This window comes from Acinonyx jubatus, chromosome A1 (genome assembly GCF_027475565.1).
Source record: "Acinonyx jubatus isolate Ajub_Pintada_27869175 chromosome A1, VMU_Ajub_asm_v1.0, whole genome shotgun sequence".
In the NCBI taxonomy this organism is placed as follows: domain Eukaryota; kingdom Metazoa; phylum Chordata; class Mammalia; order Carnivora; family Felidae; genus Acinonyx; species Acinonyx jubatus.
Window position 1 is genome coordinate 130,739,918 of NC_069380.1, and position 27,548 is coordinate 130,767,465.

The 27,548-nt window shown below is 35.7% G+C and overlaps 1 protein-coding gene across 1 annotated transcript in view; it reads right to left on the reverse strand.

Annotated features, from left to right (window-relative positions):
• ADAMTS6 (ADAM metallopeptidase with thrombospondin type 1 motif 6) overlaps positions 1–27,548 on the reverse strand; it is a 290,745-nt gene that overhangs the window by 66,359 nt on the left and 196,838 nt on the right. The window contains exons 12-14 of the mRNA XM_027041049.2: positions 26,287–26,432; positions 24,138–24,201; positions 6,520–6,622 (exon numbers count right to left, since the gene is read on the reverse strand). Coding sequence (XP_026896850.1) covers positions 6,520–6,622; positions 24,138–24,201; positions 26,287–26,432 — 313 coding nt within the window. The remainder of the gene's footprint in view (positions 1–6,519; positions 6,623–24,137; positions 24,202–26,286; positions 26,433–27,548) is intronic.

A 27,548-nucleotide genomic window follows, 5' to 3' on the forward strand; every position in this document is an offset into this window, starting at 1 on the left:
CACAATAACTTCATGTAACAAATGGAAATTTCTACAACATATGTCCCTTGTTAACTGCAGCTGATACAAAACCCTGCTACTTGAAGCAGGGATATGGTACTTGTAAAACAAAAACAAAAATGAAAACAAAAACAAAAACAAAAACACCTCTGAATTTGTACCTGGTTTAAACATACCATATTCAACGAATGTGGCTTTAGCATAGAGATAAATTTTTATGAGATAAGCAAATCAAAGGTAAAGTTAATTATAGCATTAGATTTGAATTATTCTTATTACTAAATCAAAGATATTACATGGAGCATTAAACGTGAACAAATAAAACAATACCCAATTTAATTTTGTGAATAAATGCATATAATAATGTCATCATTTTCATTTTGTCACTGAAATTTGTATTTTTAAGGTTGATGTGAAAAATGGGCATAAATAATAGTAATTTAAAAAATAAGCAGAGTAATATTATAATCCCATAGTATATTGGAAAAGTAGCAATATATATGAATTTATTTTATTCAAAATACTGCATGAGAAAGCTACATAAAAATATGTACCTATTGATTGAAATTATGATTTAAAAACACTTTTGTTGAACCTTCATTTAAAACACTTGGCTTCATTCTAATTATGCTGATAAGATTTCTCTTTGAAATAAAGAAGACTACTTCTAGCAAAGAAAATAAGGCAGAAAGAAAAAATGACATGCTTAGTCTTAGTGAAAGTAGAAACCAGGTTTTTGCAGGGTGAAAGTATGTGAAATAAAAGAGACAAGACAACTGAGTGGTAGAGACAATGGTAAATGAGAGAACATTTCATTAAAGGAGATCATTGTTAAATTTGATTGTTGTATAATGCAAGAAGATGGCCCAATATTGTCAGAAATTCTATTTTTTTCATGAGAATCTGAAAACCTAGATTTTTAAAATAAAAACTTTTCTTAGTAATTCATTCAAAGTTTTCAAAAATACTGTGGAGGTTAAAACATGTTTATAAGTAAAATCTGGTTCCTGAACTGCCAGTTGACAACCTCTGGCCTAACTCTGTGTTTATTTCCATTTTTGATGTTTACAGGCTATAGAACTTCTATTTAATTGCAATGTTATTACTAGACTTAGGGTAATGATACCTTTGCTGTACTGAGCACAAAAATAACAAGTAATAAATAAAATAATTTCTTCCTGAGCTGATAATCAAGGTGTTTATATTTATTTTTGTAAGATTCTCATTAATAAAATTACTCTAAATTTTAATGAATTTTACTGCGATTTTTTTCATTACTACCCAATATAGTTCTTTTCCCATTTTTTATTATAATGCTTTGGAATTTAAGGCAGCTTTTTGTGTATCTGTCTTGAAAAAGAGAACATGAGTTCTCTCAATTTTAATGTTATTTAATTATGTAAGTTAGTATTTGATATGTAGGACATATAAATGCCAAGGATGTATTCCTTAGACCATTACACTATGTGATGATGATAATAAGAATACATTTCTTCCTTTTTTATTACTGAAGATGTGTTTAGCTTCCTAAGCTACAGTGAGTTTGCAGAAGATGTACTGCATTTATTTCGAGAAGGGATTTAAGACGATTCTCCAAATGGAAGGTCACATCATTACCAGTTACCTTCAGTGAAAGGTTATTATGAATTTAGGGTTAATTTACTAAGCTTACATTATCTAGATGCTAATTATTAAATCTGTTAATTATTTCAGACACTTCTTTCCCTCCTACAGTAAGTTGAAAGAATCCCAATTGTATATGCACCTAATAAAAGCAATTTGAATTACATGAAGAAAAACTTACAGAAAAAGAAGCAAAGTCATATTTTTAACAGTTGGAGATTTTTAACACACTTCTCTCAGTAACTGAAAGAGGAAGTCAGAACAAATTTAAAAGATTTAAACAGCACTATCAACCAGCTTGATGTGATGGATATCTGTGGAACAGTGTATCTAACAATTGAAGAAAATAATCCTTTTCAAGTATAGATGAACATTACCAACATGAACAATAAGCTGTACTATAAAACAAATCTCAATTAATTTTAAATATTTAAATCATACAGAGTATTCTCTGATCATAGAATTATATTATAAATTAATAACCAAAAAAAATCTAGAAAATATCAAATATTCGGAAATAAAAATAACATACTTCAAATAACTCATGGGTCAAACAAGAAATCACAATGTAAATAAGAAAAGATTCTGGACTAAAGGAAATTTTTTTAAAAATCAGGTTTTGCGGGGGGCACCTGGGTGGCTCAGTCAGTTAAGCATCCGACTCCAGCTCAGGTCATGATCTCACAGCTCATGAGTTCAAGCCCTGATGACAGCTCAGAGCCTGGAGCCTGTTTCAGATTCTGTGTCTCCCTTTCTCTCTGCCCCTCCCCCGCTCACTCTGTCTGTTTCTCTCTCTCTCAGAAATAAATAAACATTAAAAAAAATTTTTTTAAATCAGGTGTTGGGAATGCAGAAAAGCAAAATGAACCCCAAATTTAAAAATAATAAATATAAGAACAAAAATTAATTAAAGCAATAAAGTACTAAAGCCAAAAGTTGATTCTTTGAAAAGATTAAAAAAATTGATAAATCTCAAGCAAGATTGAACAAGGAAAAGAGAGAAAACACATATTATCAATATCAGAAATGAAACAGCATTTATCACTACTGAGCCCACAGATATTAAGCAGGATAGTAAGAGAATGTTATGATCAGTTTTCTATCAAGAAATGGGATATGCAAGTAACAAATTCCTTTAAGACATAAGAATTTTTAAAAATCTAAATAGCCATTTATCTACTAAAGGAGTTGAATTTGTAGTAAATTTTTTTTTCACAAAGAAAATACCAAGCCTGAGTGGTTTTACCAGTGAAATGTATTCTAAGGAAGAAATAATATCAATCCTACAAACTCTTTCAAAATAAATAGGGATTCTAGTTCTGGAAACCAGAGTAGCTCTAATACCCAAACCTGTCAAAGACATGATAGAAAAAAAATTTACAAATCAATATTCCTTATAAATATAGATGCAAACATCCTTAATAAAATATCAGAAATTATATCTGATAACATATAAAAAGATAATAAATCAATACCACATGGGGTTTATCCTGGGATAAAACGTTGGTTTGACATAAAATCTATCAAGCAATTCATATAATAATGGAATAAAGAAAAACACATATAATCATACATGTACCAGTTGTACTAAAGGGCCAATCCAGTGAATTAAGGCAAGAACATGAATTAAAAGGTATAAAGATTATTATAGACAGTCACTGCTTCCAGATAACATGACTATTTATGAAGAAAATCCTAAACAATCTACAAACAACTCTTAGAACTAAGAAGGGAATTTAGAAAGGTCACAGAATAAAAAGTTAATATATAAAAATCTATTTAATTTTATATACTAGAGAAAATAATTAAAAATGTTTTAAACTTTTATTTACAATAGGTTCAAAAACCATAAGTTACTCAGAAATAGGTTTAACAAAAGAAGTGCAACACTTCTTAACTAACACTTAAAGCTATAAAACATAACGGAGAGAAATTAAAGAAAACATCAAAATAAATGGATATATATATATATACACACCATTTTGATAAATTCACTGTTGAAGTCAATACTCAATGTGTCAAAATAATATTGTTAACTTATCAGTTCTCCCTCAATTGATCTATAGATTCAACATGGTAGCAATCATAAGCCTAGCATGTTTTTCTATAAAAATGAATAATAATTCTAAAATTTATATAGAAATGCAAAGCATTCAGAATATCCAAAGAACTCTTGAAAAAAAGATCAAAGTTGGAGGAACTTACACTACCTGTGTCCAAGACTATGCAGTTATAATAATTAGGTCAGTGTGGTACTAGCATAGTATTGCTGCCATTTCATTTCTTTGTGCCACCCAGGTGCACATTTCGTCGTGCATTTCTATTGTTGACAAATAGATCAAAGAAACAAAACAGAGTCCATACTACAAATACACACCATACACCCAAATTATTTTTAGACTGTAGATCTAAATGTAAAGACCAAAACCATGTGGCTTTTAGAAGAAAACATAAGAAAATATCTTCCTGAGTTGAGAAAGGCAAAGATTTCTAAGATAGGACCCTGAACATAATAACCATAAAAGGAAACAAAATTGAAAAATTAGCATTCATCAAAATTAAAATCTTATACTTATCCAAAACACCATTAAAAAATAATAGGAGAGGGGCACCTGGATGGCTCAGTCGGTTAAACAACTGATTTGGGCTCAGGTCATGATCTCACAGTTCGTGAGTTCAGGCACCACATTGGGTTCTCTGTTGTCAGCACGGAACCCACTTCAGATCCTCTGTCCCCCTCTCTCTCTGCCACTCTCCTGTTAGCTCTCTCTCTTTCTCACCCTCTCTCTTAAAAAAAAAAAAAAAAAATTAAAAAAAAGTAACAGGAAGGTCCAGAGATAGGAGAAAATACTTATAAAATTCATCTGATAAATGACTACCACTCAAGAAAAAAAAGATTAAAAAAACAATTAAAAAACAAGCAAAGGATTTGAACAGACACTTTACAAAAGACTTATAAATGGTCAACAAACACATAAAAATGTCCACAAAAAAATGTGTGTAACATAATCATTGGTTAGAAAGTGCAAATTATAACTGCATAGAGACATTATTTTCTACCCACCAGAAGATTGAAAATACCAAATGTTGGCAAGGATGTGGAACAAACATACCTATTGGTGGGAGTATAATATGGTACATTATTTTGGGAAAACATCTGGCAATTACTTTTAAAACTAAACTCACACCTACCCTATTGCCCAGCAATTCCACTCCTAAGTATTCACCCAAGAGAAATGAAAACATATGCTTACAAAAGACTTGTACACAAATGTTCACAGCAGCTTATTCAGAACAGCTGAAAACTAGAAACAACTCAGGTGGCCATCAATAGCAGAAAGGGAAAACAAACTGTTTATTACAATATAATGCTGCTCAGCAATAAAAAGGAATAAACTATTCATACATGCAATAACATGGATGGGTCTCAAAAACATTTGGCTTAAGGAAATCTTGCCCAAAAGAGTAAATATGACATGATTTCACGTATATGAAGTTCTGGAACTGACAAAACTAATCTATGGTAATAGATTCAGAAATATCAGAACTGTGGTTTGCCTCTTGGAGGAAACAGGTAGAGGCAGCTATTGACTGGGAAGGACTATGAGGACTATGAGAATCTTGGGGGTATGGTAATGTTCTATATGTCAATAGGGTTTTATAGGTGCATGCAATTGTCAAAACTCAGGGAGAGTACAGTTAAGATTTGTTCATTTAAGGGGTGCCTGGGTGACTCAGCCAGTTAAATATCTGACTTCAGCTCAGGTCATGATCTCGTAGTTCATGAGTTGGGGCCCTGTGTTGGGCTGCGTGCTGACAGCTCAGAGCCTGGAGCCTACCACGGATTCTGTGTCTCCCTCTTCTCTGCCCCTCCCTTGCTCACACTCTGTCTCACTCTCTCTACCTAAAAAATAAATGTAAAAAAAAAAAAAAAAAAGATTTGTGCATTTCATTGTACATAATCTTCTCTCTCTCAAAAAAAAGTAAATATTGAACTGTGGTTAATGCTATACGTGTTGAAGTACTTAGAGGAAAGTATATTAATGACTACAACTTACTTTGAAATTCATCTAAAAAATAAAATAGATTAATGGATAGAGAGATGACTAGACATGTAATAAAGGAAGTATATTAAAATGTGAATGGTAGAATCTTGGTGGTGGGTATAAAGATGTCACTGTAAAATTCTTCTAATACTGCTCCACTGGAAAATTTTCAAAGTAAGATGTTAGAATAAAAAACAAACATTGAAGTTTTTTAAAAGGGTATTCAATTCTTCCAAGAGAAAATTCTAACAAAATTTAAATTATATTTTGAGAGTACAAGAAAACTTCTTGTGTTTACTAAATAATTTGTGTTTGATACATGCCAAATTAAAGGGTAAAAATGTTTCCCAACACTAAAAAAAGAATAACAATAATCTAGGGGAAGATCCTTGGCCTTTGGCCAAGAAAGAATACAGATTTTCCTGGCCCCTTTTTAGTTGGTTTATATTGTTATAATCTGTTTTTAGGGTGATAATTCTAAATATGCAATGATTATAAATGATTATAATGTAATGTCCATATATCCCAAGGAGGTCTCAAGAACTCAAAAACATTATTTGGATTTATATCCTTTCCAGGACTTGAATAGAATAGAATAGAATTAGGTTTCTAAAAACGCTGTTAAATAGAATTAGTTTTTAAAAAACGATTTCTGATTATTTTTACTAACATATAAACTTTATTACAGGAAACTTCATAGTACTGTAAGCATTTTCCTGCTTTGATTTGCAAACACTAATTTTTACTAGTATGTGTATGAATGTATGTGTGTGTTTGTATGTATTTATATATTCTTTCATATTTGCAAGGCTCTCAAGCATGATGAATGCTCTGCCAGATTATACATTACCTCCAGTATAGGGTTTCCAGTTATAATACTTTCCACGGAAAGGCATATTGTCAAAGTCTGCACACTGTTTCTCTCGAAAATCTCGGGCCCCCAAAGGACATGGCTAAAATAAAATAAAATCATAAATGGTATGATTGTTGAAAAATACCGAAACTAAGGCACAATGTCCCTACAATTAAAATTGCCTAACTCATCACATTAGTTCACTGCCTGATGCTATGGCTATAATTCTGGTATTTGCTTTACTGTTTTACAACCAATATTCAGACTGAAGATTCTGAATTGTAATCTTAGCCACAGAAGAAATAACTGAAGCAATTTAAACAAAATTAAGCGTTAAGACAGTTTCCTATAACTTTACACTCAGATACATGTCATAGTCTACTTTACAATCAATCCATCAGGTAGCTCCTTATAAACACACACAAAAACTATGTGAAGAAACTAAAACACAAAATCTCTGTTGGTAACATTATTTGAGGTCCATTTGCCACAGCTACTCCCAGCTCTTTATTTTAAGGAATCAAGAGGCAGGTTTGTAAGACAACATTCAGTACTATTAATTGTGGTTTGGATCCCCACTACTATAGCTGTTTACTGTCTAGCCTTGACAAAAACCATATTTTAAGATGTGGAATGAACTGGGCAAATGCTATGCCTCAAGTCTAAACACCTTCAAATTCAAGGAATTTGGACTTATTAAGATTTACATTTAATCTCTGAACATCACAGAAAGTAAAATACTAAATTGATTCAAAACATGTGCATATGTTGGGTAGGGAGAGAGAAGGATGTTGAGAGGGTGAAGAGAGGGTTATTTGTTTTTAAACATTTGGAATGCTTCTTCTACCTGAATTTTTTAAAAAGGAAAACCTTGCCAATGTAGTTAGGTCTAGATTCCAAATACCACAGGGCACCCTAAATTCAATCTCTAAGTTCACAAAGAATTAAAAGTACAACATGTCACAGTGTTTGAGCAATCTGACCTAACTTGACTTATCTTTTAGAGTTCTGCAGTTGTGGCACCTAAAAAACTGTTACTGCTTTTGAAATATGGAGAAAATAACCCACTCACATATGGAAGAACAAAACAGGTCAGTAGATAAAATTCTTAATTGTGAATAAATGATGAGTAGATTAAACTCTCAGAGGTCATTCTGAGATTTTTACTACCCTCCCTTGGATCTCTACATTTATAAGGTTTTCTGAGGTCAGTATGTTGTAAATGGTCCCTTGAAGAATGTATAAAAATAATAGGCCAGGGGCACCTGTATGGCTCAGTCAGTTAAGCATCCAACTCTTCATTTTGGCTCAAGTCATGATGACATGGTTCATGGGATCAAAGCCTGCGTCAGGCTCTCCACGAGCCTGCTTGAGATTCTCTCTCGCTGCCCCTCCCATGCTTGTGTGCTCTCTCTCTCTCACTCAAAATAAATTTAAAAAAATAAACATTTAAAATAAATAAATAAAATATGACACTGCAATATCAAACCTAATGATTGTGCTTATCAATCACCCTTCTTATTTGCCTTTTAAAAAATGGCAAATAATTGTTTACTATAGGTTACCTACTGCATCACTTCCAGGGTGTTTTGTTTCATGGTGTGCTTATGTTTGGATCAAAGAAAATCCATTCTATCTACTTTCAGGGAATCTGACACAAGGACTAAAGTTGTCAGTGGCTTTGCCATGGAGCAAGACTGATTTTTAAGCAAACATCATTGATTTTTTTTATATATATAATACAAATACTTTGAACTCCAACTACAAGTTTTCATATAATACTTAAGTATTTGTAAAGCACCAACCACCTAAACATTCATTCAAGCATGGCTTTTAATCTAGTTGGAGAAACCAGATACAAATGCTACCCGGGCATCTGAGTGGCTTAGTTAGTTAAGCAACCAGCTAGATTTTGGCTCAGGTTCTGATCTCACGGTTTGTGAGTTTGAGCCCCATGTTGGGCTCTATGCTGACAGCACAGAGTTTGCTTGGGATTCTCTCTCTCCTTCTCTCTCTGACCCTGCCTGCCTCCTTGTGGGCACTCTCTCCCTCTCTCTTAAAATAAATGAATAACCTTAAAAAAAAAATTCTACCAGATACATAGCACTGTCTCAGGCAGTGAATATACAACAGCATGGTACAGGTGACCTATAGGTGCTGTAATAAAAGTAAAAGATCCATGTGTCATGTGATTAATTAGGGAAATATTTGTGGAGGAGGAAAATCTCAAGTACATTATAATTATAATAAAAGTATTAAAAATAATTACCCTTTGTTAAAAAAAATGTTATGTACTTTATTTTTTATTATTTTAGAGAGAGTGCAAATGAGCGAGGGAGAAGGGCAGAGGGAGTGGCTCAGTGTGGAGCCTAATGCAGGGTTCAATCCCACGACCCTGGGATCATGACCTGAGCCAAAATCATGAGTTGGACACTCAGTTGACTGAGCCACTCAGATGTCCCAATAATTATCCTTCATAATATTATAAAGTATTATAGGAATTGAGCTGGATGAGAGAGAAAAAATTTCTAGGCGGAGGGAACTATTAAGAATGAAACCAAGTAAAGACATGGGCACAGGAAGGCGAAGGTCATATGTTGGGAACAGTTGGAGAAAGGCCATCCTAGGTGAAAGGAACTTATGAAATCATAAGAGGAGACGACATTTCATAGAAAACCACATGAAAAAGTTCTGAATTAACAAACTAAGGCATCATGAGGACCATTCACAGAAAAACAAACAAAAGAAAACTACCCCATTCTTGACTATGTTGTAAGGAATCTCCTAAATACAAGCAAAGTAAAAAGTCCAACAGAAGGGTTTAATAAAGCATTTGGGTAATATTTCATAAACTTTCTAATTTACACTCTTTTCCTGTGATAACCACTCCTAGAGTCACGATAATAAAAATATTAACAATGACAACAGCTACTTAGCATTTACTGAGCGTTTAGCAGGTACCCATTCTGTGGCACACTATTCAGAGGTCTCTAGCTGTGTTACCTATTCAAACTATCTCAACACTCTTAGGTAGTTACAATTAATAATCCCTTTTACCCAGTACACTGGGTACACAAAGGCTGCTTAATAATAGTTTCAAGGTGTAAGGACACTCCCTCATCTAAGTGGGGGTTTCCTTGAACTCTAAATGCTATAGTAACAGCATAAGGTTGTAGCTCTGTTAAGATGTACAAAAACTTAACAGGAGTAACTGTCATTTCAGCTAGCAAGCTTCTTTTCTTCTCCAAACTACTTTTTGCTCATTTATAAGAGAACTAAAAGCAAACTTTTGGAGTATGATCAACCTGGAGTGAATTCTAATTTGGTGTATTTAGCAATGTACCTGCAATGTACTTAATTTTGCAAGCCTCATCTATAAACGGGGCATAATACTAGTATTTACCTCCCAGGTGAGGATTCATACAAACTGTTTAGCTCTGTACCTGGCGTACAGATACTGTAGCACTGAATAACTATGAGCAGCTGTTCTGGTCTTGGCTCTGGGCGTTCTTAGATGCATTCCTCACCTTCTTCTACACTGTTCTGTATTTCAGGGGAACAAACTCTGAAAACTCCATTTCCCAGGCTTCTGTGTCTGCTGATTTCCAACAATGGTTCAGACAATGGAAGGCACTACAGCAGAAGCCAGAATGTTTCTCTCTCTCTCCACCTCAGGCAGCATTGTAGGCAAAAGCAGAATCTTTTTGTGACTCCAACTTCAGGTAACAGGACCACACTTACCGCTCCCACCACCCGTACCCTCCAACCCCATCCAGTTTCTGTTCCACCTTCTAATGTATAATCCCAGCCTCTGGACTCTGATAAAACTACTTCCTTCCTTGGTCTCCCTGGGAGGATGGGTGGCATCTTCCTGTCTCTTCCATCAATTCTTTTCATTAAATTCCCTCTATTAAATTCCCTCTATTTAAATATTCAGAGTGGTTATATTATTATGGTTGGATCTTTATTTATAAAACAATAAAAAATAGCAACGATGATGATATTGATGAGGTATTTGGGCAACTGAACAGAGATGGTTTCTATGTATTATTTTTTGCAATTTGTTGGTTAAGTGCAGAGATTAGCCAACTTTTTTTTTTTGGTAAAGGGCCACATACTAAATATTTTAGACTCTTGAGTATCATTTGGTCTCTGTTGCAGCTACTCAACTGTGCCATTATAGTGTGAAAGAAGCCATGGACAATATATAAACGAACAGTCAGGGCTGTGTTCCAATAAAATTTTAATTACAAAAAGAGGGGACAGGCCAACTTTAGCCCAGAAGGTGTGATTTTTCAACCCCTTGATTTAGGTGTTAACATAATAGATACATATGTCCAGTAGCACTTTGAAGAATAACCAAACTCAGTGATTATTTTTGAGTCAATACAGAATCATATACTTTTGAGAAATGTTAGAATATAAACTATGTTGCTTAACATGCTTAAATCTCCTCTACAATTATTCCCCAAAGTGGTCATACAATCTATATAAGCATCTAACAGAAAAATAAAAAACTTTTCAGGAGCTGCAATTACTATCAGGTTCTTTCTTACTTTTAGCCCAAATCTGTCCCCCTATAACCTAGGGGTCTTGCTCCTTTCTTCTGGATCTGCACGGAACAATCTTACCCCTAACTGAAAGGAATCTAGACCTTGATGGCTTTCCTATGGGCACATCATAACCTTATCACTAGTCCTCTTAAAACCAGCCACCAAGAACTGGCCTTAAATGTCTTTTTTCTAATCCGCAAATACATTTATTTGCTTAATATGTGTCACACATGATGTAAGCTCTAGAGATAAAGCAATAGACAAAATAGATTAGGTCCCTGCTTTCATGGAGCTCACTCTAGTTGGAGGTGAGAAAGAAGAAAAACAAAGCAGGGTGAAGGGACTGATAGTGAGGTAGGAGGGAAGTTGTTTTAAAATAGTATTGTCGGAGAAATTCTCTCTTACAAGGTGGCCCTTGAGCAGAGAGTTAAAGGAAACTGAGGGAGTCACCTACATACACATGAGTGAAAATAAACAGTAAATGAAAAGACCCTAAAGCAAGACTGTACTAAGGATGTTCATAGAATAGCAGCGAGGACAGAAGGGCTTAAGGAAACTGTAGTAGACTTTATTCCATGCCTTTCTGCTTCTAGACTATATCAGCTAGTGTTCTGTTTTCCTGATTTCAATGCTTCCGTCAGTGAATGATCTGGATTTGTGTTGATTAGAAATTAGCTCAGTAGGAGTTGTATATTCTTGTTCCAAAGAATCAGAGTGATCGAGGAAAAGAGCAATTTCTTAAGGAAAAATTACATACAGTAGATTCTTTTGGTTGTTGTTTTTTTTTTTTTGAATAAAGTGTTTTTTTAATAAAGCGTTTGAGTAAAGCGTTTAAGAAGTAATGCTTTTTACATTACTTAAAGGTAATAAATGCTGACACCATGCAAAAACTCTAACAGAAAACAGTGGGCATAAGCAACCAATTTTTTATGTAAAGCCTGACAGGTTTTCAGCCTCCTGTTGCTAACACTAATCAGGCATCCTCTCCTTCTAAAAAGCAACCAGCAGGACCCCACATAAATCCAGAGGGCAAAGCTGCAGGTCTCAGCATTTTTGATCTTAGTATTTTCAAAGAAATAAAAAAAATTAATATTAGCATCTTTATCAGCACTTTTCTTTCTGCAGAGATATGTAACGTTAGAATGTGTTAGCACGTTCTACAGACTATCTTATGCTTCCAATTATACTGATTGTTTAAAAGCATCTTTTTTTTTTTTACTAAACTTAATACTTTTTATTGGTACATAAATCTAAAAAAAAATAATTCACTGGGCCATAAAAGTTGCTATAGAAAGAAATCTCAGCTTCCTCTCACAAACTTCATAGTGGCAGTTCTATTACTGAGGTTCTAATCCCAGTTTTGTCCCAAAGAATAGGGTGACCTTGGCAAGTCCCAGAAGCCCTTTGTGCCTTCTCTCTTTCATTTGCAAAATACACTCAAAATGCCATTTAACTTCAAGAGAAATACATCCCAAAATGTCTTGCAAATGAGAAAAATCCGCAAATACTGTGTTATATCTTATGGGTAATATAGTGTGAGAAGAAAACCCAGCATGAAAATTCTTTTACCCCTTTCCCATTCTTTTCCTCTTCCTAAAGAAGTTAAGTAGGCTGGCAGGATACAAGGATTCTTACAGCCTCAGGTAAAATGGCAACGTGAGCAAAATTGGCATTTTATTCTTCTATTTCTTTTCTCTATTGCCCTTCTCACCTTCTGCTACTTTTTCCTTTCTTGCTTCCACACTAAATGCACTTTTGCTTCTTCGCTATCACACCAGACCATACTTCAACACTCCCCAAGTTTAATTCTCTACTCCCTCTCCAGGATAGCAATACACTCTCATATATTCTATACCCTCAATACCAATATACTCTATACCAGTACTCTATTATTTATACCAATATACTCTTATATACTCTATATTAGTTACAGGAGAATACATGCAATTTAGATTCCAGCCCCTTGCTCTACTTAGCAAGTCGTGTATTTGACGATGGGACTGTGAAGAAAGAACACATTTCTATCTGTTCACCCAAACAGGCATCCCTTTCTAAAGCACACAGTGTCACATGGGCTAACAAAGTCCTTGCTTCTACACCCTCTCTTAAAGGTTGCAAACAAGATTCCTGATTTCCTGGTTATCAAGTACTGTATGATTATCTCACTAAAGTTAAATGTAGTGTCCAATGCACACAGTGAATCATCTCAACTAGTTTTGATTCAACCTTCTTATATTTTCTCCCACAAAGATTTCTGATTTTTTTGTAGTTTCACTGTGTATTTACTTTTAAGCAAAAAGAAACAAAAGCCCGATAAACCTATAATGTCCAGACAAACTAGAATCTAGCTGTCATGTTTGATACCATAATCTTCTATACAAGTTTTCAAACTTAAAGCTTTTTCTGTATAGCCTGAATTTAATTAAAATGCTATTTGAACATAGCATAACCTTTTCCCTTAAGCCTATTAAAATGTTAGTGATGCAGAGAGCAAAGGCGAAAGAAATGTAGATAAAATTAAATTTCCTTAACTTGCAGCCCATTGACAAATACTTGAGACAGGCAGAGTCTGACATTTCTGCAGGAACTCCCAACCGTCTGAATGTTAATGCCTGGCTAGAGGAAAAAACAACCTTAGCTTAACAATAGCTAGGCCTCCGGGATCCCCTAAGTCTTCTTTTAACTTATGAAAATCCTTTTGGAAACCTCCTTTGTCTCTACCCCTCCCAACTTAAAAGTATATAATTAATAGCTCCTCACATTCCCAGAGCAGCTCTTTCTGCCCACTGGTCCTGTCCCCGTGCTTTACTAAAAACCACCTTTTTTGCACCAAAAACATCTCAAGAATTCTTTCTTATCTGTCTGCACCTGAACCCTTACATCCAATCACATCATTAGGAAACAAACATTTACTTCGTAATTTTTAAAACATCCCTTTTAGAAACACAATAAACAAGCAAGCTCTATTCTGTGTCTAAGAGATAGTCCTTATTTTTCAAAACGCAATGCACAAGTTCATACTAACCTAAAGAGTAATGACATAGCTCCTGTTATTCTTTTGCCATGTATATAATAATATAATAAATATTATATAAAACATTTATAAAAAATGCAGTGTTTGATACATCTCTGTTTTCTAATTATAACTTGGGACATGGTTATAACACTGTTAATGGATCCACTCTGTACCTTGTTATCACTTACCCCACACCTCTCCCTGGGGGCAAGGTCTGTAGGTTCAGAATGTTCTCAGCTATCTGGTTCTGCTGCAGGGTAAGGTTAGACTGGAAGTAAGACAATGTCAAAGGTGACCAAACTCTTTCAGAGAAGCTTACCTTGCCCAACCACCCCCCAAGGGCTCCATCTGTTTGTTATGAGAGCACTGGATCAATACTTAGACATTCTATGCTTCACTGAATCCCTTCCTTGGTACTAGACCATTGCTCAGCTTTAGTCCCTCATTAAAAAAAAAAAAAAAAAAAATCGTTTTAGAGATGGGGTGGAGAGGGGCAGAGGGAGACAGAGAGAAAGAGAGGGGAAAGAGAGAGAGAGAGAGAGAAAGAGAGAGAGAGAGAGAGAGAGAGAGAGAGAGAGAGTGAGAATCTTAAGTAGGCTCCACACTCAGTGCAGAGCCCGACTCTATCCCAGGACCCTGGGATCATGACCTGAGCCCAAATCAAAATTTGGATACTTGACCAACTGAGCCACCCGAGTGCCCCTAATTTCAAAATACTTAAAAAAAAACCCAAAAAACACAACACTTATTCTTCCTCTTTATAAAAGTGATTTGAAGATTTAATTATATTTGCAAGTACTTCATAATTTTTGTAATCTACTTCGAAACAAAAATGTCTATAATTAATAGCTACACTGTATTGAGTACAGGTTAAGTATTAGAAAGTAGCACTGGATGTTTTACATGTGTTACTTCTTTTAATTCTCAAACAACCCTGTAAGTTTGGTATAATTATGCTCTATTTCTAGAGGAATTCCCTGAAGCTTAGGTATTTCAACCAAATAGCAACAAGTGTTACAGTGAGCAATCAAGCTTAAGTTAATTTGAATCCACAATCCATACTTTCCCCACTACAATTCTACGTTTAAATATAGGCTATATTTTCCACAACCAAAGCAATATCACGTTTAATGACTATAAGCAATGTGTTGAAGAAGAAAAAAATTGCATGGTACCATGCCCCTCTAGAAAAGCTGAGAAAATACCCAGCTACTACACACTATGCTTACATTTTTTTAACAGACCACAGACCACCCTTTTGACACCATAATTTTGTATAGTTTTGATGTATAAGATATAGGAAATGCAATGTTTAAGATGAAAGACAAATATGACTTTCCATCCCAGCCTGCGTGAAGCTTAGGTTTTCACCAGAGGTTTTACTCCAGTTGTACAGGCCACTTTTAGGCAACCAACCTGAACAGCAGAAACCTGTGTAAAGTAGAAGGGCCCACAGTGCTCCCCAACCCCCTGGCTGAATACACACAGCCCAATGGGCAACCTACCTCAAAATACCCATAAGCCCTAGCTGACCTAGGGATTGCTTACACCTGGACACAGGTACCAAAAAAGAAAAAACTGAAAATCGCGCACGTTCCATACCTCCTCACCTTCCCCCTTGAACTAGAGCCCCCCAGCACTGCCTAGTGGCAGACAGTATTTGCTTTGCTGTCCTGCCCACACCTCCCTTGGGGTGTATTCAGTAAACTATTTCCTTTGTTCTGCCTTGGGTGGATTCTTTCACTGCCTGCACGGCCAGGCTCCACTTCATCAGGTTGCCCCCAACGCTCCCCCCCCCCCCCCCCGCCAGTTACATACATTATCAAGCAGACACACAAATCACAAATAAAATAGAACAGGAAGAACAAGCACTTTTTTTTTTTTTTTTGGTTTTGGAGAACAGCTAAGCAACACCAGGAAATTCTTTTTTGGAAATGTAGAAAAGTCCTTTTTTATGGCATTATGACCTCCTTAAAATTCTGTTCTTCAAACCCAAGTCTCACAGGGGCCATGTCTATTTTCTATTTAGATTAGTTTATGATCTCAAATATTCTACTGCAGTTCCTAGTACAATGGTGAGACCCAATTTCATCCAATTCTACTATGTCTTTAATAAAAATTGGATTCTCAGTAATTTCAAGAGGAAAACCATTTTAATTTGTTCCTGCTATAGCTATTGTCTTCATGTACTATTCTGTCCTTGAGGCCTTATATGGATGTCAAAGAAAGCATGTTTGTCTAGCTGCTTCTGAAGGCTTCTGAGGGTGACAGATGATCATGTAGATGCCCGTCTAACACATCTTGATGCAGATAATCAGCCTTAGAGTCTAAAGTGTCAGTACCTTTGGTCTCTAAGCTGATTAGGTTGCTGTTGAAACTGGTCAGGCCAATTTTATAGCTGGATACAATTTTCTGACCTATTTTTAAATTTGTAAAGATTGAGATTTTTTTTTATAAACTGCCTTTTCTATCTCCGGGGATCTTTTTCTTTGCAACTGGGGTAAATGGGACAGGAAATAATGGAAACATTATTCCTTTTCCACTGGAGAGCTCTTGTCTTTCTACCAGTCCTCTATCCTTCAAATGCCTGGGGTGGGAATTAAATCAGCACTGGGGAGAAGTTGTAGCTATCTTGTTTTCATGCTAGCCACTTTTTAAGACTGCTTGGCCTAAAGAGGTTCTTGGTCTTAATTTGTCCTCTAACCTAAGCAACAAAGAGGACTGTCAGTCTTGCATATTTCAATCTGATTCACTAATGTAGAGATCCCTGTAGGAGTATCAAAACTTTAAAATAGTAAAGTGTTCCTTTGTGATGTATCTCCTTTCATCATGGCTACCAGACATTATGAATCTTAGAACTGATAGTGTTAGCCTCTTTATTCAGGTCACTAGGAAACTCAGAGCAAAATGTGTGGCCCATATTAATAAATAGAAAGAATTATGGTATATATTTAAGGTACTAATCCCAGCCTAATATTATTTTCCTTTTCCTTGCGTTTTCTAATTTACTTTATTTTTCACTTATGATTTTAATGAAGCTAACGCAACTCTAATCAGAGTTATGACTAATAATGATAAATAATTATGATATGTAAAAACACAAGAACTAAGTGGCAATCTATAGTACTAGCTGGCCAATCACAGAAATGAGAAGGTCAAAACTGTTATAAGACATGCGAGACTGATAAGCTATGAGGAACAGGTTGTAAGATCTTAAAAGGGCATAAATTAAACAGCAGAGAGCAAGCTTCAAAGATTCATAAATAGGTGTTGCTACCATTTGACTCCTGATATGATCTCATTTTGGGCAATGATTTGAAAATTCTTCCAGGATCATTTCAATTTATCCTTTGTACCTTATTTAAATCTCAAGTGAGCTCTTGGATCACAAACAGCAAGCCAAAATGCTTATGAATTGTTTCCTAGTTCTTGACTGTCAGATTAATTTTAACTAATTGTAAAGATTTCTCTCATATGGCTTACAATGTCACTAAATTGATGTGCCCAGTATTCAATTATGTTAAATATGTACTAAGGTAGGAGGCTGTTCTGATAAAGACAAGTATACTCTGGAATTCCTTAAAATAGGGTAGCTCGCACATAACAGACACCCACATTATAGAGGGGGAAAAAAAAGAACATTAAAACCATTGTATATTTAGAGAAAAGTACCAAGGTTAACATAAAGGATACAAACACAATAGCTCTATAATAACCCCATAGTAACACCCATTCTATGCTTACTGGAACATACTGAGGTCTTGCTTACGTGACTCAGTATTAACTACAATCAATTCACTCTTTAGGATTTATCATGAAATTCTCCTATAGTCTATATAATAGAAACTTTTAGAACAGTTTTTTAAAATATAGAAGTTTCTGCTATAACATAACACATAAATTCTTGAAAAATAATCTTTCTGCAAATTTGCATACTAAAAATAATAGGTATATGAGAAAAATAGTGTTAGAAGCAGATAAGTCAAAGACAGAAAACTAACAAAAACAATAAAGATTCTAATAAAATACTAGCACAGTTTAAAAAATGCATGGCAAATTCCTAACAAAGGAATCCTGAAGTAAACATAGGACTTTATCTTCTAAAAAGAAAAAAAAAAGTGAAATAAGTTAATGTGAAAGGGTTGAGGATGCTAAGTTATAAAGAGAAGAGGCCAATGTACAAAGACCAGGCAGAAACACATAATAAGGAGTTCCATGACAGAGCATGTGGCCAAACTGAGCAAAAAGAAGAATGTGGGATGAATGGTCATCATATACAGTATAAATTGCCTGTACCATTCTGCTGTATCAATGTAGTTTGACTTTAGCTGTTGTATCACTTAGTGGCAAAAGCTATGCCACAAAATGACTCAATCACTTATGAGCTAATTTGTATTGCAGAGGCAAAGTTGTAACAGAACAGAGTATACCAAAACTTCATTTTTTATTTTTATTTTTTTCAAAGACTTTATTTATTAACTTATTTCTAAATGTTTATTTTTGAGACAGTGCATGTGGGGGAGGGGCAGGGAGAGAGGGGGACAGAGGATCCGAAGTGTGCTCCATGCTGACAGCAGCGAACCCGATACAGGGCTTGAATTTACAAACCATGAGGTCGTAACCTGAGCTGAAGCTGCATGCTCAACTTACTGAGACACCCAGGTGCCCTTCAAAGACTACTTTTAAGTGATATCTATTCCCAATGTGGGACTGAAACTTACAACCCCGAGATCCAATCATATGCTCTACTGACTGAGCCAGCCAGGTGCCCCTCAAAACTTTAAGTCAGCATATTTTTCTAGATTTATGTTGAAAGAATAAATTCAAAATATCTCAGCAAGCCAACTCACTGCCTAGGAAAAGGAGAAGAACTCTCAGAATGGGAAGAAAATATGGTGAAATTAATGGGTCTGGTACATAGTAAGCGCTCAATAAATGTTATCAGCAGCTACTACCACTACCACTTCTGTTGCTGCTACTTCACTAGTAAAGATGGAAACTAAAAAAGCACTGAGGCAGACATGTGTGGTGTACCCAGGATCTGCACTCTCTACTTTATTGCTAACAGAATTCTAATTTTTGGTCAGGAATCTACCTCTCAGGAAAGGTGACCGTAACCTCATGTTCGGGGCAAATCTGGATTAGTTTAAACTAATTATGGTAATCCCACTGTTTTTGGCCATGACTGGTTCAAAAGTGGGCATGAGGCCTCCAGGCCAATACAACATGAAGTCCATCAGAGGGAGGGCGGGAGGAGCTTTGGGAAAAACTTTCCTTATAAGTACTAAAGAGACACAGGAGCAGTTTATCTCTTCTCTTCCTCTGGATATTGTCAGGGCAAAAGCACTTTAGGTGCTCCGATGCTCCACTTACATTTTGAATTCCCCCTTCTCAAAGAAGACCTTCAGGAATTTCCCTCACTATCTTGTCAGCTCTTTGGGGGTTTTAAAGTGATGTTTTAAACAAGTCTTATTCAATAATTTTTTAAAAAGAGTTCTGTCAGAATAACTTACTCTATCATTACCAAAAATGGAAATATTCTACCTTAGTTTGCAAAATGATCTAAGACTGATTTGTTTTGAGAATTTTATATATAATTTTTACAATCTTCTTTGTGACAGTTATTTTTCTATTGCATAGCTAGACTGTGTAGCTCAGTGCTGCCTAGTACAGTTGCCATGAGCAACATATGGCTTTTCAAATATAAATTAATTCAACTTAAAAGTTCTGTTTTTCAGTTACACTAGCCACATTTCAAATGCCCAATAGCTATTTTGGTGAGTAGCTACCAAGCTGCACAATGCATATATAGAATATTTCCATCACTAAAGAAAATTCTCTTGGACAGTGCTGGCTATGTGTTCTGAAAGTTTAAATTTTCATATATTAGATTATGCTTTAAAAATCCCCAGCTTAAAAACTTATGCTCAGATAGCTTTTATAACTTAGATAGCATGAAAATAAATTTCAGTGTGGTAACTGAATTGTCACATATTCTGAACTAGTAGAGTCTTAGATTTATGAAAAAAATTATTTGTATTTCCATGATATAGTCATGTTAACCGTATCATTTGCTGAAAGCTGAAACAGAAGACAAAGCTAATAATAGAAATGCCAAGCCACCAGTAGCAGGTTCTACAATTTGAGCATCTCATGTTTATTTATTTTTGAGAAAGAGAGGCAGAGCATGAGTGGGGGAGAGGCAGAGAGAGAGAAGGAGACACAGAATCTGAAGCGGGATCCAGGCTCTGAGCTGTCAGCACAGAGCCTGATGCGGGGCTTGAACTCACGATCTGCGAGATCATGACCTGAGCTGAAGCCAGATGCTTAACTGACTGAGCCACCCAGGCGCCCCCACAATTTGAGCATTTAAAAGGAAGTTTATGGGTGAAAAGCAACAAGCCTAATATGTCTGGCACAGTTTTTTCCTTTTTCTCTTACTTATCGTACATTATTCATATTACAGTAACTATCTTATTAGAGCCAAAACATCTGCCTCCCCCTACAATCACGTAACAGAAACAGATGTGAATTGAGACATGGGTTTGGCTTTCTCACTCCTGCCTAACACAGTCTGATAGACAGTAGATATTCTTTTTTTCTACACTTTTGTAAAACCTCTGTTCTTCTGAAATTCATGCTATTCATCCAAATCACTATCTGGCTTCATCATTGTTACTAATCCATCGTGGCCATTTTCCTTCATTTATGAAAGGGTCTGGTACCTGCTTCGCAGTCTCACACTACACTCTGAGTTCTAACATCATCGTGAGTGACCTCAACATCCACATAGAAGACTCCTCAAATTCCCTGGCTTTGAAGATCCTTGAATTCCTTCATCTCTGCCCAAGGTTAGGTAAGCAATCCCTTGGCAGAGTTGTCATCATTGAGAACAGTCTCATTTGTCATATCTGAAATTCAAATGCATTCCAGTCTCTGATCCCCACATCATCTATCTCCCTCCCCCTGTTCTTCCTACTACACTGGTTCTTTGATTTTTATAGATTTTTGAAGTTAGGTCCTTAATTTTCTCCTCTTAGCCATCTTTAGACTCCACTGCGTTTCCCACCAGTGCCCTCAAATTCTTTCTGACTTGTTTATTGTTCTGTTGTAGTCTCACCTTCTCCAACCTATTCTCATCTAGAGGATAAATCAGAGGCTAAGTCTTTGCATGGTGTCTTATTGCCTCAAGATAAAGATCATTTAACCTCTTTAACCTCCAAGCCTTGCACTTACTTTTCCTTCTGCCTAGAATGCTCTCATGGTCACTTTCTTCTTTTCTGGTCTGCTCCTATTTGCCCTTCAGACCTTTACCTTCCTCTGGGAAGAATCCCTTAAATCCTTAATTAGGCTAGTGACAGTTGTATGTGTTTTTAAAACATTCCATAATTATTCTATCATATCATAGATAAGTGATTTTTCTGCAATAAACTGATTTGCCAGGAAATTATAAGACCCTTGAGAGCACAGATTATCATTCTCAGTCTAGAACAGTCTGATATACAGAGGGCACTCAATGACTTGTTGAGTGAATGAAAAAATAATGCTGGTAACTTGAAATGGTTATTGTAAATGAAGGTACAAGTAATTGCTTCAAGATGCAAATTTAACATAGAAGTAAATATGATCAATAAGCTACTTTTTGGAAGTATGTATGAGGGGTAATAGAGCGGGGTAAGGAAGATTAGGAGTCCCAGGGTTGTAAGGAGCAGGGAAGGCTGCAGTTTTAAATGTGGTATTCAGGCTAGGCCTCATTGAGAAGGTGACAGTTGAATAAAAGTGAGGTAAGGGAGTCATCTATGTAGATATTTTGGGAGAAGAGTCCATAAGATAAAGGAAACAAGCAATGCAAAAGTACTAAAGGCGGGAGCATGCCTGGTGTGTACAAGGAAGGTGGCCAGAGCAGAGCTACTGAGGAGGAAGGAGGAAGAGATTAGTTTAGAAAAGTAATGGAAGGCTAGATTGTATAGTCTTTGCAGGCCTTTGTAAGGACTTTGCATTTAAGTAAAATGGGGAGCCCCTGAAAGGTTTTGAGTAAAGGATATAATCTAACTCACTCAGTTTCTTATATATTGAGAACTGTAGGGAACAAAAGTAGTAATGGCAAATCCACTGAAAAAGCTATTCAGAGAAATCCAGTGCAAAAAAGAGTGGTAGCAGTGGAGGCAGTGAGAACTAGTCAGATCTAGGATATATCATGAAGGGAAAGCCAGTGCGATTTCCTGAGGGATTGGGTATGAGCTGTGAGAGAATGGAATCAAGAATGACTCAAAAAAAAAAAAAAAAAGAAAAGAAAAGAAAAGTAAGAAAAAAATGGCAGACGGAATTGACATCTGAGATGGGGGAGGTATAGGTATGTGGAAATGTTTTAGAGAGAGCATTTGGGCATGGTAAATATTAGATGTCTATTAAAAGTTTAATCAATGGTAAGATAGGAGTCTGGAATCCATAAAAGAAGTCTGGGCTAAAAATAGAAATTTGAGGGTCAAATGGCATATGAATGCTGTCAAAAATAATGAAACTGGATGAGATCACCAAGGTAAATATTAGTAGTGTACAAAAAAAGGCCAATGACTAGATTCTGGATACCCTAAGAGGTCAGAGAAGAGTAAGAACCAGCGAAGGACAATGAGAAAAAACAAGTAGGAAAAGAAAAGGACAACCAAAAAGTTGTAGTGTTATGGAAGCCTAGTGACTATCAAGTAAGATGAACACTGAGGACTGACTATTGGATTTAGCAACATGTAAGTCATCTGTAACTTGAAAAGAGCATTTTAAAAAATGTTTTATTTATTTTTGAGAGAGAGAAAGAGAGAGTGCCAGTGGGGGAGGGGCAGAGAGAGGAGACACAGAATTTGAAGCAGGCTCCAGACTCTGAGCTGTCAGCACAGAGCCTGATGTGGGGCTCGAACTCACAAGCTGTGAGATCATGACCTGAGCCAAAGTCGGACACTTAACTGAATGAGCCACCCAGGCACTCCAGACAAGAGCATTTTTAGTAGAATGATGGAGGCAAAAATCTGACAAGAACAATTTTAGAAAAAAATTAGAAGAGGAATTGGATATGGAAGTACATAGTTCTTTTAAGGAATTTTGTTTCAAAAGGAAGAAAAACATGGGAAAAGAACCGGCAGATTTTTTGTTGTTGTTCTTTTAAGACAGGAGAAATAACAGCGTGTTTGTATGTTTATGGAAAATTCCAGAAGAGATGATATTGGAAAAATATCCATATATTTTGAAATAACCAAGAATTAAGATAGGAATAGAATTGGAGAGCATGACAGTGAGGAATAGTGTGCAATAGTCTGATGATGTGAAATTAAAAGGTGTGGCTTTCAGATAAGAGGGAGGGAGAATCATCCGAAAGGAGAAATGAAATATAAAAGCATAGTCAATCCACTTTCACTCATTCAAGAGTTAAGGATGAAAACAACTTTAAAAGGTTAAAGTTTATTGTAAGTATCTTTAGAGGACAGCCAGTTTCCATTAGAACAACAAAGTGAAGAGAAGGAAAACTGAGAGACATCGGAATGTAAGGACTTTTGCTGCTGATGGATCTTGAATTCCTAAGGGCAGAGAAGTTTCAAAAGTTGGGCAGAGATAGGTAACAGAAGATGTGATATGCAGAACTTTTTGGAATTGGAGGGCAAGACACGAGGAATGATGTGGGAATCTGGGGTTTCTTACAGTGGCAAACACAAAGTAGGATCAAGGGTATAATAAGATTAATCCTGGTGGACTCAGAAAAGATAGTGGGAGCAAAGGTGTGAGTGTTGGGGGAACAAGACATTTTGGGGGACCTGTGACTCTCTCTTAGTACCTATTGGAGAAGATTGTATTTGCCCTTCATGCTGGAGTTTTCCCTAGTTCCCTGTTGATGGAATTGCTGGACCTGAGGTTGGTTCCATTCACTATTAACAACTTAAAAAATTCATGTGACCTTCATACACATGGATTTATGATCAAATAGCTTCCAGTTTTAAAAATTTCCCTGCTCTAGGGGAAATGTAAGCTAATTTTTCATAGCAAAGTTTGGTTTTACTTACATCTGTGTTACAGGAGCGATACCGTTTCCTTTCCCCAAGGCAATATTTTCCACCTCCTGAAGGTCTGAAAACACATTTTGTTTAACATGTGAATATATCTGTCTACAGAAAAAGTACATATATTGCTTGACAAAAACATATTAGCATTTATTTTAAGAAAATACAAAAATTTGACATTTTATTAGTTATTAAAATAATAGTCATGCTGGTGATTGTTAACAATGATGATTATGGTTGTTGAACATAAAACTTAACTCAGTTTGCTATGAAAAGCTTTTTAAGACTCTTAATTGTCATGATTTACATTAGGAAGAAAATGCAATTAAATAAATTTATTTTCTAATTATCATAGTAAGCAGGTGCTCAGTTCAACACAGTGAGTTTAAAACTCACTTATAATGAAAAGCCATTTGAATCTTATTCAACAAAAGCCATATATAATCTGATGCTATTTGTTCACCACGTAGGAAGTGGTAAGTTTACTATTTTTTCCAAACTACAAACAAGAGCATACTAAATTAGTCTCTGGAAATAGCTGTAGTTCAAAGTAAATAATGCAGAAATGAATTTCTATCTCATTATATGAAGTTTGAAAAATTACATCTCAAAACAAGATGGCTTTGCATTATATAAATACTGCATATGACACTCACAGTAATGAAAAAGTAAGATGCCCAATATTTGATTTACATAAATTAACTTTTAAAATATTTAACATCAGGTAAAGCCATATGCTATTATTCAGGAATGCTATTTCGAATGGCAAGGTAACTTCTTTTATAACTATCTGAGTATATTACTTTTTATCATAGAATTTTAGAGTTTTGGTTATTAATTACAGTAGCCCGCAGTTGAACTTAGGTAATTATTCTGTACTTGTTTGAGAAAAGATCAAGTATAATTATAGTTTTGGCTAACTGGTAATCAATGGAATAAAGTTACATGTTAATATATTTTGAATACCAGAGAATACTGACTCTAAGAAAGAAAAGAAATGGCCCCGTCTAAATCAGCTTGGGAGAAATAGGTTGATCAGACAAAAACAAGGGCGTGGGGATGGTGGTAGCATGACTGATTTATGAGTGGGTGACAGTGAGCTCTGTTTAGCAGGAAGATAATAATGGAAAGAAAGCTGGAGAATGGAAACACAGAAACTAGTGTAAAAGGAAATAATTTCAAGCTGAAAAGAATAAAAAAGAAGAAAAGAGACGTGCAGAGGAGGAACCAAAGAGAGGGATCCTGAATTAAAAAGAGAAAATTAAAAATTAAAGCAACTTTTACACCAGGAAGGAGAAAAAAGCAGAAGTGATATAACGCCATGCTGCACCAAACATTAGTTGGGAAAGGAGGCCTGCAACCCGAGCTCTAGACAAAAATGGGAGCACTTGATATGCAGCAGCTAAGGAGAAGTTTAGTTTCTAGGTGGACCGGAAAGTCCAACTGGGGGACTTTAGTCCACCTGTAATGGGCACTAGCGGGAGGGAGAGGCAATTCAGCTACCAGAGAATACTGATGGGGCTGGCCTTATGCCAGGGGACTCTGACTGGAGAAAAGGAGTGGTGGGGGAGGAGCAGTCCAACCTGCATGAAACAGTCACGGGGAGAAAAGTGGTGGCAGCTCCGGAAGATGATTAATAGGGGCATGTGGATGGAAACTATTTTAACACATGGGCACTATTCTTTTCATTGTGATTTGTGATGCGAATCAAGGCATTTCAACCCTTGAAGTGCTCTCATTGGTCCTTTTAATACTAATGTAGCAGTAATAATTTTATGTGACATGTGAAAAGACCTTAGGTTTCCTGGGAATGATGGTAATGTAGCTAAGGCCAGACCTGGATTCATCCATAATTCAGTAGTTTTCGGAGGAGGAAACCTATCTGATTATTACTAGATTAAAAGTCTGGCTACACCTGGGATAGATACACAATGCTATTCTTTTTCATTTTTAGTTACACAGTAAGGGGGGTGGGGGGAAAAAGAAAGTCTGTCTAACAAGGCTCTTCCACTTCTCTGTGCCTATTGCTTGTTCAGAAGACAAACACTTGGCTCACTAGTGAAACGTTTTTACAGATAACATGTGAAACCACAGCTTTGAATCAATTCCAACTGTGTCTTTTTGTTGGCTCCGGCTTACTTTAGCTACTTACGCTGGACTGTCACAGTGTCTTAGGGATGAGGAGACGCCTCCCCCGCAGGTTCTGCTGCACTCTCCCCATAGTGACCAGGGACCCCAGCCCCCATCTATGCTCTGGGGCCAAGTGCCAAAAGGAACACAATCTCCCTGATAACACCACTGCAAGATTTCACAGAAAACACAGAATTAGCTTTTAGGCAGATAGAGCTATCAGGTTAGAAATACATAAGGGTCCGGCAATGACCAATTACAGGCATTAGCATTCTCCAATAGATAACAGACTGAGAGTTCTTTAACTGTGTTTAGACAATGGCAAAGGTGCATGTGATTTGCAAATTATCTTTAGCTAGACAATGATTTATGCATCTCTAACATGTACCAGGAGTCTAGAAAACTTGACTTTACTTCCTTTTTCCTTATTTCTCTGCCTCCAGAATCCTAGTGTTTCTCATTAAAGAGACCTCAAAAGTCTTTTTTAAGATATTTTAGTATTACATTTTTTTTCTTTTTATTCCACTATTATTAGACTCATGGAATGATAACGCAATATGGAAAGTTCCCCAGTAAGGAATTTTTATGATGGTAATTGCTTTTACATTAAAAAAAAAAAAAAAAGAAAAGAAAGAAAGAAAAAAAGAAAGAAAAAAAAAAAGGCTGGTTGAGGCTACAATAGTAAAAGAATGTGTTGTGGCATTTCATCTACATGAGTCCTGCAGACATAATAAAAGTAATGCCAAGATACTAGGGACAGGGTACAAAAAACTCTAACATACACTGCCTAGCCATGTGTATACAGCACTGCATGAACATGTGTACTGGAATTCTTTCAGCTTTACTCTGCACCAAACCACACATACTGCATGTAAGTAGAAAGCCAGGAATAATTTATCGAGACGTAGACATCACATAATCAGCTCATAACTCTAACATGATAAATCTTATTTGCAGAATATGGTAAAAATGAAATCTTTTTTTTTAAGCCAAGCATGTCTAGGCTTTTATTGGTGCGTTTTTCTTAAGTATCAAATTTTGACAAACCAACCTGGTGCTGTGAATGTCATTTTTTTTATATGAATGATAAAAAACATTATTAGAATAACTATCAGTAATATCAGATACACAAAAAATCAACTTTATATTAAAATATGAAGGCATTATAATATGCAATGCTTAGAAAGTAATCAGTTTATTACATTGTTTCCATATATCTGGAATTTTTTCACTTTTCACCATTCCATGGCTGCCACCTTAGATGAAATAGGCAAATGGAATAGA